Here is a 12,386-nt window from a genome sequence, read left to right as displayed (position 1 = left end):
CGAAGGTTGCTGTTTGGAACAGTCACAGTTCACTGCAGAAACTTTAACATCTTAAATGTCATTTGCAACGGATCTCAGGTTAAAGAACCACAATTAGTTAAATACATGCAGGATACACAAACTTAATTCTTAGTTACTTGATTCAGACTCAAGCCTGTAATCATGAACAGGAAGCTAGATGAAGCTTTTTTCTAGAATTAGTGCTCTATATGACCATTACTGTCATGACAAAAAGTTTAAAAATACATATATGTATATATTAATCTTACAAATTTTGAGGTAACTGGGCGGTGGTGGCGCACTCCTTTAATCCCAGCACTCGGGAGGCAGAGGCAGGCGGATCTCTGTGAGTTTGAGGCCAGCTTGGTCTACAAGAGCTAGTTCCAAGACAGGCTCCAGAGCTACAGAGAAACCCTGTCTCAAAAAAACCAAAAAAGAGAAAGATAAGCTCCACCCATTCCCCCACCTCTAGTTCTCCCCCCTTCTTCTGACAAAATAAATAATAACAAAAAGAAAAAATAAAGCCAAAGGATTATGAGATTGGTGTCAATAGAATAGAATAGAATAGTCCCTTAATTTTGGTTTTTCTTCTGTCCCATACCAGGTGGTTTTTCTGACATGAGACAAATTTTGGGTTTTCCTTTAACAAGCGTGCTTGGGGTTAGAGAAGGAGAAAGCTTGCTTTAATTTTTAATTGAACTGGGACTTTTAAAAAGACCATTTGACTTATTTCTCTGTAGAGAAAAGCAAAACAAACATTTGGAAGGAATTATGCAATTTTATCCTGTTGGAAATGTGTTGGATCATTAGGCTAATTTATTCATTTTCTTAGGACATTTGCTCTGGAGGATTTGTCCTTTTTCTTCAGGTGCCTCGTTTGTCCAGTTGTCTTCAGATCCCTTAGTTGAATGACTTTATTCTCCTGGAAAGACAAAAACAAAACCTTGCCCCAACCCTAACTTTGAAGAGTTTCCCTTTTTGGTAGGTTATATCTGATCAAATGAAAGACATTTGTCAGTCTTATAAGTTAGTTTAGATTGAATGGCCACATTGTGTGATGAACTATAACCCCTTCAAATCAAGAGGTCTCTCCTATTCGATCTCAGAGCTTTATCAATTTTGGTGGTTTCCATAGCTTTTCTTCCTTTTCTTCTCCTGAGGAAATAAAAGCAAAACCTCTTCCCCAACATAACACATAACTATTTTCCATTCTGAGTTTAACACATTCTTAAAGTATACAGGCTAATTTAGCTCAGCAGGTTTTTTCCTACCATCCAGTGTCCCTCCACAGCTGCTGTTCCTTTTTCATAGCATTTTAAACATTTAAAGTTAATAAATATTGTGCAGTCTATCTCTGGGGGTCTTTATTACCCCTTTCTGTTTATAAAGCCTATCCTTTAGAGTTTGATTAGATGTTTGTATAACTGCTTGTCCTGTAGAAGCGTGTGGCACACCTATAATATGCTTCTGTTGTCCTTTCCTAGAGACGTGCTGAAGCATTGTCAGTCTTAATCTGTACAGGTAACTTCTAATAAATGTGCGATTACAGAATCAGCCTATTAAGAACTCAAAGCAGTTGCCCATTAAAATCCTGAATATGTATCTATGGTGTGGTGTACATATTTTAATATTCTAAACTCTACCAAATAAAACACATCCATTTACCAAATTACATTTCCTTGAGTACCCTTGGCTTACTTCCTGCCGGTAGTTGTGTTTGGTTGTACAGATAACAGGTAGGACATCCGCTTATAATTTCTTTGGCTTGTTGTCAAGTAATAGGGAAAAAAATCTTTCTTCAAACCCTTGCTATTAACTTGGTGTTTCTTATGAAATTCAGAGGCTTCTAGCACATTTCCTACTAATGGTGGATCAATTTCATCATTACCTTGGGCTAGAGAGCCTGTTAGACTTGTATTGCCCAGCTAGCTCAGTCAGGAGAGCTTGAGACTCTTAATCTCAGGGTCATGGGCTCATATCTGACATTGGATGTCAAATGTAGCCAGTGGTGGTGGTACACGCCTTTAATCCCAGCACTCGGTAGGCAGAGGCAGGCCAACCTTGGTGAATTCAAGACCAGCCTGGTCTACAAGAGCTAATTCCAGGACAGACTCTAAAGCTATAGAGAAACCCTGTCTTGAAAAACTAAAAAAAAAAAAGAAAAAGAAAGAAAAGAAAAGAAGGAAAAAAGAAAAAAAAGGAAAAGAAATTCAATGGGACTGGCAGCCCACAAATAACAACAGTCCCTGCTGCTGTCCTGGAACTCTCTCTGTAGACCAGACTGACCTCGAACTCACAGAGATCCACCTGCCTCTGCCTCCCAAGTTCTGGGATAAAAGGTGTGTGCCACCACCACCCAGCAATGACTTCTTATTAATTATGAAAGCTCAACCAGAAAAAAAGTTCAACCAATTGCTTAGGCTTGTTTCTAAATAAACCAATTTGTGTTAAACTGTGATTTGTTGTGTGGTGTTACTTCTCTTCCATCTTGCATCTCCCATTTCCGTTCTGCATCTTCTGGTATCTCCTCCCTTCTTACCAGTGTACTCTCTGTCCCCAATGTCCTGCTGAACCTCTTCCTAGCCATTGGCTGCTCAGCTTTTTGTTACATCAATCACAGCAATACATTTTCATGTAGTGTACAGACATCCCAGAACAGTGAGCATTGAAGAGCAAGGAGCACATAATCTGCTAACCCATGGCAATTTAACTACAGTGGTGAGTAGTTTCCATAGTGACTGAGGGCAGGGGATGCTCAGGAGTGCACTGGGCTGTACCCATAAGTGGAAAGGAAGAGGCAGGCCTGATGGCTGTAATCTTAGCCCTCAGGAGGAGGAGGCAGGAAGATCATGAGGTCCCTGACAGCCTGGTCTACATGAGAAAACCCTGAAGAAAAGTTTCTCAGAGAACTCAAATGATCTCTCATTCTTTATTCCACCAATTTCCTACCGGTTCCATTTACTTGTGAAAATGGGAAACACAGTAAGATTGGCAGTGTTTTGGTTTGCTTTCTATTACTTTTATAAACACTGACCAAAAGCAACTTGGAGAGGAGAGGGTTTATTTGGCTTGCATATCCCAGTCCCAGTCCATCACTGAGGGAAGCCAGGGCAGGAACCTGGAGGCAGGAACTGAAGCAGAGATCATAGAAGAACATGCCCACTGGTTGCTCCTCATGGCTTGCTCAGCCTACTTTCTTTCTTAGACACCCAGGGCCACCTGCCCAGGGTGGGGACCACCCACAGTGGGCTGGGCCCTCTCTTGGCAATCGTCAATAAAGAAAATATCCCACAGGCCAATCTGGTGGAAGAGTACTCTTAACTGAGGCTCCCCCTTATCAGATGTCTCCAGCTGTGTCAACTAGATAGCTAGCCAGCACAGGCAATAAACTTTAAAATTTTTCCTTCCTCACAAAAGGTGGGCGTGGAGAGGGAGCCCTGGGCAGGTTGGAGAGCAGCTGTAGCTCAGGCCACTGAAGCTGAGGCCCAGGGTGATCACTTGAACAGGTCTAGGATGACCAAGTTGGAGGAAAGCAGGAGGTATAGATCCTGACATGCCTAAGGCAGACCTAGTCGGGGCAAGAGGCCATGGGCAGGAGAGTGCCAGGAAGGCCCGTTGCTCACAGAGGCACAACTTTCAGCCAAGTCTCACTACTCAACCGCCAGATAGGATCTGCTGGCATTCACCCACGGCAGCGTTTACTAGCTAAACCCAAGCTCTGCCCCCATTCAGCCTCAGCGCCTACTGACTAAACCCAGTGCTTCGAAAGACTCTCCAAAGCTGTGTGGAATGGCACATGTGTTTAACCCCAGCACTCAGGATGGAAAAGCTGGCCCATCTCTTGATCTAGCCAGTCTCCACAGCGATATACACCATGTGGCAGCCCCGTGGCCAGCAGCCTCCAGTCATTGACAGGCTCACCTTGCCACTACCTCCGCCTGCTTCTCTCTCTTTCTCTACAAGCACCCCGGAGTGAGGCTTGGCTGAGGCTTGCTTTCTGACTAGGGAGACATCTGTTTTCTGCCTATCACTGTGGTTTTATGTGGACTGGGTAGTGAGACTAAAAGCAAAACCACAGCTTTTCCTCTTAGCCACCAGCTGGCTGGTGCTTCTGGGTCACTGTGCATTCAGGGAGGATTTTGTTTGTTTGTTTTTTGGGTTTGTTTTGTTTTTTGAGACAGGGTTTCTCTGTAGCTTTGGAGCTTGTCCTGGAACTTGCTCCGTAGAGCTGGCCTTGAACTCACAGAGATCTGTCTGCCTCTGCCTCTCAAGTGCTGGGATTAAAAGTGTGTTGCCACCACCATCCGGCTTCAGAGAGGTTTTTGTTTGCAGGTCTTTATTTACTTTTTTTATGTTTTTGTTTTGAGGAGGGGTGTGGGTTGGTTGCCTTTGGTGTTTTGGGTTGTTTTGTTTTCTTTGGGACAAGATTTCATGTGAATCTCTGGTTTTCCTATATAGATAGTTCCTATAGAAAGCTCACAGGAGGCCTTGAACGCAGAGAGATTCAAGCCTCTTGACTCTTTGGTGTTAGTATTAAAGATGTATGCCACGATGCCTGGCTTTACTTGCAGTTTTTTCAGTACCTCCATCTTCCTAAACCTGAAAGGTACGTGCCTGGAGGGTACATGCTGGACTCTTGTTCCCAAGGGAGGGATGGAATAGACCCAGCTCAGCCTGTCATCAGGGGCTGGCATCTCCAGGAACTGTTCCTACCCTTGTGGCAATCTGCATTCTGGCTCTGAGCTCCTGGCAAGTGAACAGCCAGTTATAGCCCAGAGGCCGAACTGCCATGCACTCTACCAAGTACAGGACACATGCTGTCCCAGTCAAGCCTGTAAAACTGGACACAGTATCTCCATCTGAGCCACTATGATCTTCTACTTGGATGCGGTGGCAACTTTCTAGGACGGCCTTCCTCGCTCCTCCGTTTAGGAGCTTGAAGCCAGCAACGGGGGCGGGGGGAGGGAGGTACGGGGGGGGCAGATTTGAGGCTGCAGCCCCCAGCAACAGCAGCCTGTGCGCTTCAGCCCGTGCATTATGACAAGGGAGCACGCTCCCGCTCCAGGTGGAGGCTGCTAATGTCAGTCAAGAGCCATCCCTGACACCGTGTCAGGAATTGCTTATTCCGGGTTCATCCTCCTTCCTTGGCATTCAAATTGTGTATGGAGCAATTAGCATTTAATATTTGGTAATTAGCATGCTTAATGTGATTCTGATAAGTTCCTTGACATTTTCATAAAAACAGCACGTTCCCTCCCACCCTTCTAGGAGCAAAACTCAGTTTGTCAGAAAGAAAAAAATGCGCGCCAGTCTTTTTTGGTTCTGAATATGAATGTGCAGGGCCTCTTCCTGGGCTCTGAGGGTAAATTTAGAAACTCTTCGCGAAAGAGCCCCATTCTTATTCCGCAGACACCCGCTCCTGGCTCGCAATTCAAAGCAAAGTAGTCAAATGACGCGACAATCCTCGCAAGTAAATAAAAATACTTTTGGGGCCCGGACTAAACTCAGGATCTCAAACCCAGTGAGCTACCAAGGATGAAGCCCCGGCCCTTGAACCCCTGTGCCGGCGCCACCCGCCCCGGAACCCTCCCGCCGCCTGGGCCCCTCGGCCCCACGTGGCCCGGCAGCCGGCCGCACTACCCTGCTGCTGCTGACGGACAGCTCGCCTCAGCCAATCACCGCTGGCTGCGACCCGGCGGCCAATGAGCACCCGTGAAGCCGCGGGCCGGCCCACGCCGCCATTGGATGGTCTGGGCTCCGCCCCTCGCCACAAGCACCGCCCCCAGACGGGTTAGGTTGTGGCGCGGGCGGCCGGCAGAGCTGGTCCCGTTGTGCTGCGGCTCTGCGCGGCCTGCAGTCCGGGCCCGCGACGCGCGCTGCCCGCCCGCCCGCCTTCCCGCCATGGATCCTGGTCCCGACGGCACAGCCGCGCCCGGCCCCGCCGCCATCCGCGAGGGCTGGTTCCGAGAGACCTGCAGCCTGTGGCCTGGCCAGGCCTTGTCGCTGCAGGTGGAGCAGCTACTGCACCACCGGCGCTCGCGGTACCAAGACATCCTCGTCTTCCGCAGGTACCGCCCGCCGCGCGCCGGGACAGCTGTCAGAAGTTCTGCGCTAGGCCCGGCTCCCGCGCGCTAAGCTCGGAGTGTCCACGTGTCACTCCCAGGACACGTCAGCCGAGGGGACCCCAAGGCCCACCCAGCCCCCACTCGTGGCCGGCCTGCCACGTGTCACCCCGACGGCCCACACCGGGACCCCGTGGCGGCCACGGTGCGCACCCAGGGCGGGCTGGGACCCGTTCTCCCCGTGCCCCTGGACCCACATCCCCGACTGTCACTCTGCCCGCAGTAAAACCTACGGCAACGTGCTGGTTCTGGATGGCGTCATCCAGTGTACCGAGAGGGACGAGTTCTCCTACCAGGAGATGATCGCCAACCTGCCGCTCTGCAGCCACCCCAACCCACGGAAGGTACCGCATCCCCTCCCCCCTTCCCGGGTTCGACCCCGAGCCCAGGGTCCCAAAACAGGTCTGGCACTAGGTGTGGGGCCAGATGCCACCCAGATGGTTGTTAGAAATTGCCAGTGCGGGTGAGTGGAGCCCCCGAGGGAGCTGATCTCTTGAGAAGCCCCGAGGGGAAACCCAGGCTTCCAGGACAGAAGGGTTCTCGAGGGTAGAAAATGAGTCAGAGACCTGTAGCTGGGAGGAGCATTGACAGCTCCAGGTTGTGGAAGTGGACCTGCTCAGGCCTGACTTGTCCTTCCTCCACCCAGGTGCTGATCATCGGGGGTGGAGATGGGGGCGTCCTACGGGAAGTGGTGAAGCACCCATCTGTGGAGTCTGTGGTTCAGTGCGAGATCGATGAGGTGGGTGTTGTAGTACAGGCCTGGGTCCCCAGCCCAAGGTCAGCTCTGATTCTGCACCCTAAGGCTCAGTCAGTGTTCCTGTTTCCTCAGGCTGAAAGAATGATTCAGTAGGAAACCAGGTAGTTAAAGCCTGGCACACATTAGACTGTGAATGTTAATTCTTTGTATGTTCAGAGCGGGTCTCTGCCTTAAGGCCCAGGCAGGGCCAGGGACATCGCCAGCAACTAAGGCCAGTGTGGTTTTAGTGAGCACTGTGTGCTGAGCGTTGCCCAAGGTTCTGGGATGACGGGCAGGTGAGTCCTGAGCGTGCAGCTGATCTCCTGGACTGGAGGAGACATCGCAGTGACCTGATAAGGCTAGCCAGGGATAGAAGGAGGGTCCTGGCCATCAGGAATTCTGTAGCCACACATACCTAGACCCCAGCACTTAGGTGATAGAAGTAAGATCTAGAGTTCGGGGCCAGCCTGAGTTACATGAGACCCTATCTCAAAAATATTAAAAGGTCTCCCAGGCGCGGTGGTGGAGCACTCCTTTAATCCAAGCACTTGGGAGGAATAGGCAGGCGGATCTCTGAGTTCAAGGCCAACCTGGTCTACAGAGCTAATTCCAGGACAACTAGAGCTGTTACGCAGAAAAACTGTCTCAAAAAAGCCTAAATAAAGGGTCAAGAAAGCCCCACTCTGTACACGGGACACTCGTTCTACACAATGGTGAGTTCCGCGTGAGAGCCAGTCAGTCCCTGAATAGCTGAGGTTCCAAGTTCCTCCCATTGTATAGATCTGTGGGAACTGGGGTTCCAAAAGGGAAGGACTTGTCCAAGGAGACCCAACGAGGAGTCCCTAACCTCTGACCCAGCACAATCCCTCCTGTACCCCTCCCTAGGATGTCATTGAAGTCTCTAAGAAGTTCCTGCCTGGTATGGCCATCGGCTATTCCAGCTCTAAGCTGACCCTCCACGTGGGTGATGGCTTTGAGTTCATGAAACAGAACCAAGATGCCTTCGACGTCATCATCACCGACTCCTCAGACCCCATGGGTGAGCCAGGGCAAGCCCCATACCCGCAGCAGCCCCCAGCCAGAGCTGTGCTCCATCTCACCACAGATGGAGACCTGAGGAGAGTGGGGTGTGGTATGATGTGGTGGGAGGGGGTTAATTGCAGGGCCCCCCAGGTGGAGGCAGTAGGCTCCACAATCCACAAACTGGTCCAGCACCATCCCTACCGCCAAGCAGCTGTGTGGCTGGGTCATGGGTCACTGGCCTGGAGGTCTCAGCCAGGTTAGCCGTGGTCTCTGCCCCTCTAGGCCCCGCTGAGAGCCTCTTCAAGGAGTCCTATTACCAGCTCATGAAGACAGCACTCAAGGAGGATGGCATCCTTTGCTGCCAGGGTGAGCATGGGTACAGTGGGAATGCACGATGGGCCATCTGTTCTCTCTGTGGCAAGGCTGACCCACAACTCGCTCACAGGTGAGTGCCAGTGGCTGCACCTGGACCTCATCAAGGAGATGAGGCACTTCTGCAAGTCTCTCTTCCCTGTGGTAGGCTATGCCTACTGCACCATCCCCACCTACCCAAGCGGCCAGATTGGTTTCATGCTATGTAGCAAAAACCCGGTGAGCTGGGGGTCACCTGCAAGGTAGGGCGTGGGCGGACGCTGAGAGCCCCTTCTTGATACCCTTTGGTCCCTGGCCCTCAGAGCACCAACTTCCGGGAGCCCGTGCAGCAGCTGACACAGGCCCAGGTGGAGCAGATGCAGCTGAAATACTATAACACGGACATGCACCGCGCAGCCTTTGTGCTGCCTGAGTTCACCCGCAAGGTGAGTGGCCTGCCAGTCTCCCTGCTGTGCCTCCTCGTCCTGCACATCTTAGACACTTTCCTGACGCCCTTCATGTCCCTCCAGGCCCTGAATGACATAAGCTGAGCCTAGGTGCCCCTACAGCACCACCCGAGACCTCAGTCGGACTGGACCAAGGAGCTTCCAAGGTGTCTAGGGCCCCGCCAGCCCTGAACGAGACTCCCAGTGACTCTTACCCACCAACCAAGTGTTACAGGCCCCAGAATGCTGCCTGGCCTGCCCTGTTGGGTGGACTCAGTCTTTGTCTGTCTCTTTGGTGTTTGGTCCCAAGCCTAAACCAGCTCTGTACAGCACCATCTATGCCCTCTGTCACCTAACAAAAAATGTGTATTTATAATAACTCAGTCACGACCCCTGACCTTTTCTGGTCCTACCAGTGGTACTGATGAATGTGGGAGTTCTGTGGTCTCTGGGGACCCAGCAGTCACAAGACCAGCCCCCAAGCTAATCAAGCATTCACCAAGGTGTTAGAGAACCTGCTCTAGGGTCCAGTACTGTCAGGTAGAGAATCCAGATAGTGAAATCTGGGAGCTCTAACTTTTGGACTGTCCTGGCGTGTTCAGAATGTGGGCATGGTTGCAGTATTGAGGCAGGGTGCACCCTGGCACTAGAGGCAATCCCAGAAGGGACTGGCAAGAGTCATCACCTGGAACCTGTTTAATCACATCTGCTCACCCCTGTGGATCAGAACCTGAGTTCAAATCCGGCTTCTAGTTCCAAAGGCACGCTGGCCTCTCTCCAAGGTGCTGAACTTGATGCAGCCTCGCCATATCTTCTCACCAGAACCCAGGCTCTGGTCTCTGGAGAGAGGAGCCAGGTACAGGAATGATTCAGAAAGCTTGCTAGAGCAGGTGTTACCCATGCCACACTGTAGCCAAGGGACAGGGAGAGGGGAGCTTGTGGGAAAATGATAGGCTGGCAGGGGCACCAATGCTGTTGATCCACTATTGAAGTAACATTACAGTTTCCCAAACATGGTCACCGAGGGCCCTGTGTTGACAGGAGTGATTCTTTACTGAGAGTGGAGACCCAGGGTCTGGCACACTCAGACCATGTGCCATTGAGCTCATTGGTCTCAGCCTAACTGCTTAGGTGCCCTTCCCAAAGCTCTCATGTCTGCCCAGCCAAGTAGAAGGCAGAATTGCTCTGCTGTGGGCTTGACGCCAGGGAGCAGGAAGTCAGTCTCTGAGTACCAAATACTGGGTGGCATCTCCAGCTCAGACTCTTGAGTTCTCCTTGGTTCTCCGAGAGCCACATCCATCAGCTCTGTGAACCAAGTGTTCCACATTGGATCAGAGGTAGCTGGGGCCAAGAGAACCAGCTGCAATGACCAAGTGTCTTCTCTGGTGCAGCTTGTTCTGCTCAGCCTTCACCTGCAGCTGCAGAGAGACCTGGAGTCTGAGCCACAGAATGTTCAGACCAGCTTGTGCTGGGGAACAGGAAATCTTTGGTTTGTTTTTCAAGACAGGGTTTCTCTCTATCCCTGACTGTCCTACAACTCTTTCTAGACCAGACTGACCTTGAACTCAGATCCTCCTGCCTTTGTTTCCCAAGTACTGAGATTAAAAGGCGTGTGCCACCACACCCAGCTGGAAATTTTGCCTAGAGTTTTAAGATTGTAAATTAGCCATGCCCTGGTTTAAGAATTCCAATAGTCCCCTGAGTTGCAATCTGGGAAGCCATCTCACTTCCTGCTAATTTTATGATTTATTTGGTCATTGTCCCTAATTACAATCACAGGTGTTAAAACCCTTGAAAGTTCTTGCTGGGAGTAGATGACACCTGACGTTGCTAGTGAGGTGATTTGTGGGGGACACACACAGCCTTGCACTCTGGTCATCAGGTAATTAGTGCAAGACTTGTGTCTGGCCTCCAGGGAAGGACTACACAGGTGGCATAGTCCATAGTCTGCAAGCAGAGACCCACAAGTCCAAGTTGTTAAAGCCTGGGACTGATCAGAGGGACCTAGGTTGTATGCCGACCCTCTGCCCTTTGCAGTATACTCTGTGCTTCCTTGGGTTCTGTGAATGGAATCTGAGGAGGGCTTCACAGGGAACGTGAGTGGTGGTGGTGCAACCTTTAATCCCAGCACTCAGGAGGCAGACACGGGCAGAGCTCCAAGTTTGAAGTCAGCCTGGTCCACAGAGAGAAACCCTGTCTCAAGAAAAAGGTCACGAGTAGAGATGACAAGTCACTCTATGTAACTGCTGTCCAAAATGAAGTTGGTCTTGTAAACTGTCTCCCCAGATCTGCCGCCCCCACACATGTCAGGCAGGCTAATGTGGGAACGACCCTCTGTACCTGTAGACAATTGGTTTGTGTGTTTTCTCTTTATGTTTTAAATAACAAATCCATATAACTACTGGACTTGGTCATGTCTACCATCATTGATTAGCTGGTTTTCTCCAAGGATTGGGGTAAAACACTTGCCTGGCACGAGCAAGGCCCTGGCTTCCATCCCAGCACTGTAGAAACAAAGATTTAACTCCGTTCTTCTTTCTGCCTGCCTGCCCACCTTGGTAAGCTGGCTTTTATGTAGAGCATGCTTATAACTGGGGCAGGAAGTAACCTACTGTAGTTTTATCTCCTACCAAGTGAGTTTTCCCCAGGATGTTGATTGGTTATCTTGTTTGGTTTCTTCCATAGTTTTTAAATTTGTATTTATTTCCAAAACAGGGTTTCTCTATGTAGCCCTGGCTGTCCTGGAACTCACTCTGTAGATCAGGCTGGTCTCAAATTTAGAGATCCATCTGCCTCTGCCTCCTGAGTGCTGGGACTAAGGATATGCACCACCACCTGGCCTAGAATTTAGGATCCTCCTGCCTCAGCCTCCTGAGTGCCGGTATCACAGTCATGGCTGCCATGAGGCAGCTGGAAGGTAGTTCAGACAGCATCCTCCAGAGAGCAGCACAGACATCAAAGCACTCAGGTCCACCCAGTACCAAGCGCTCCATCCCAGTGCAGAAATGACAATCACAGAATCCCAGGGGAAGAAGTCCTCTGTACCTGGGTCCCTGTGGAACAGCCTGGTTGCGTTTTTTCTGTCTCTACTTCTTTTCTCTGGTTTTGCATCTGATAAACTTCATGGACCCTGGGCTGACCTGGTACATGGAGCGGGGAGGGGTTTAAGCTGGAGCTCAGAGACTCGGTCTAGGTCGGGTTTGAGGCCAGCTCAGACCTTCCTTCCTGTCCCACAGGACTATGTTCTTCTTCCCTCAATGTTGGGAGCACATAGGACCAGGGGCTGAGCTTAAACTTCCTGGGCCTTACAAATCTTGACTTCTATATTCTGGTCTATAGAAGGGAGATAAGCTGGGCGGTGGTGGCACACACCTTTAATGTCAGCACTCGGGGAGGCAGAGGCTGGAGATCTCTCTGAGTTTGAGCCAGCCTGGGCTACAGAATGAGTTCCAGGACAGCTAGGGCTAAATAGAAAAACCCTGTCTCAAAAAAAAAAAAAAAAAAAAAAGTCAAATTATCCCCCCTCTCAGCCATGGATGGGAAGATAAAGGAAGATGGTGAATTACTGGGACCAGTATAAAAGGAAGAAGCACCAGTAAGGAATGAGGTCAGGGAGCATGGCATATGAGATTTAAAAAAAGAAGAGGTGGGGGAGAAACAAGAAAAGAAGGGGGAGAGGGAGGCCATCAAGCAGATTCTTCAGGCGCA

General features: G+C 50.3%; 1 protein-coding gene across 1 annotated transcript; it reads left to right on the top strand.

The window, feature by feature from the left end:
- Positions 1-5,802: 5,802 nt before the first annotated feature.
- On the top strand, positions 5,803-9,061 carry Srm (spermidine synthase). Its single transcript, XM_087906874.1, has 8 exons — positions 5,803-6,068; positions 6,346-6,466; positions 6,769-6,861; positions 7,744-7,897; positions 8,164-8,247; positions 8,327-8,472; positions 8,556-8,678; positions 8,763-9,061. The coding sequence occupies exons 1-8, from the start codon at positions 5,902-5,904 to the stop codon at positions 8,781-8,783; spliced, it is 909 nt and encodes a 302-aa protein (XP_087763000.1). The 5' UTR covers positions 5,803-5,901; the 3' UTR covers positions 8,784-9,061.
- The last annotated feature ends 3,325 nt before the right edge of the window (positions 9,062-12,386 follow it).

Source organism: Myodes glareolus, chromosome 6 (genome assembly GCF_982192425.1).
Source record: "Myodes glareolus chromosome 6, mMyoGla1.1, whole genome shotgun sequence".
Lineage (NCBI taxonomy): Eukaryota > Metazoa > Chordata > Mammalia > Rodentia > Cricetidae > Myodes > Myodes glareolus.
Note: the sequence above shows the minus strand (reverse complement) of the source record. Positions and strands in the feature narration are given on the sequence as shown.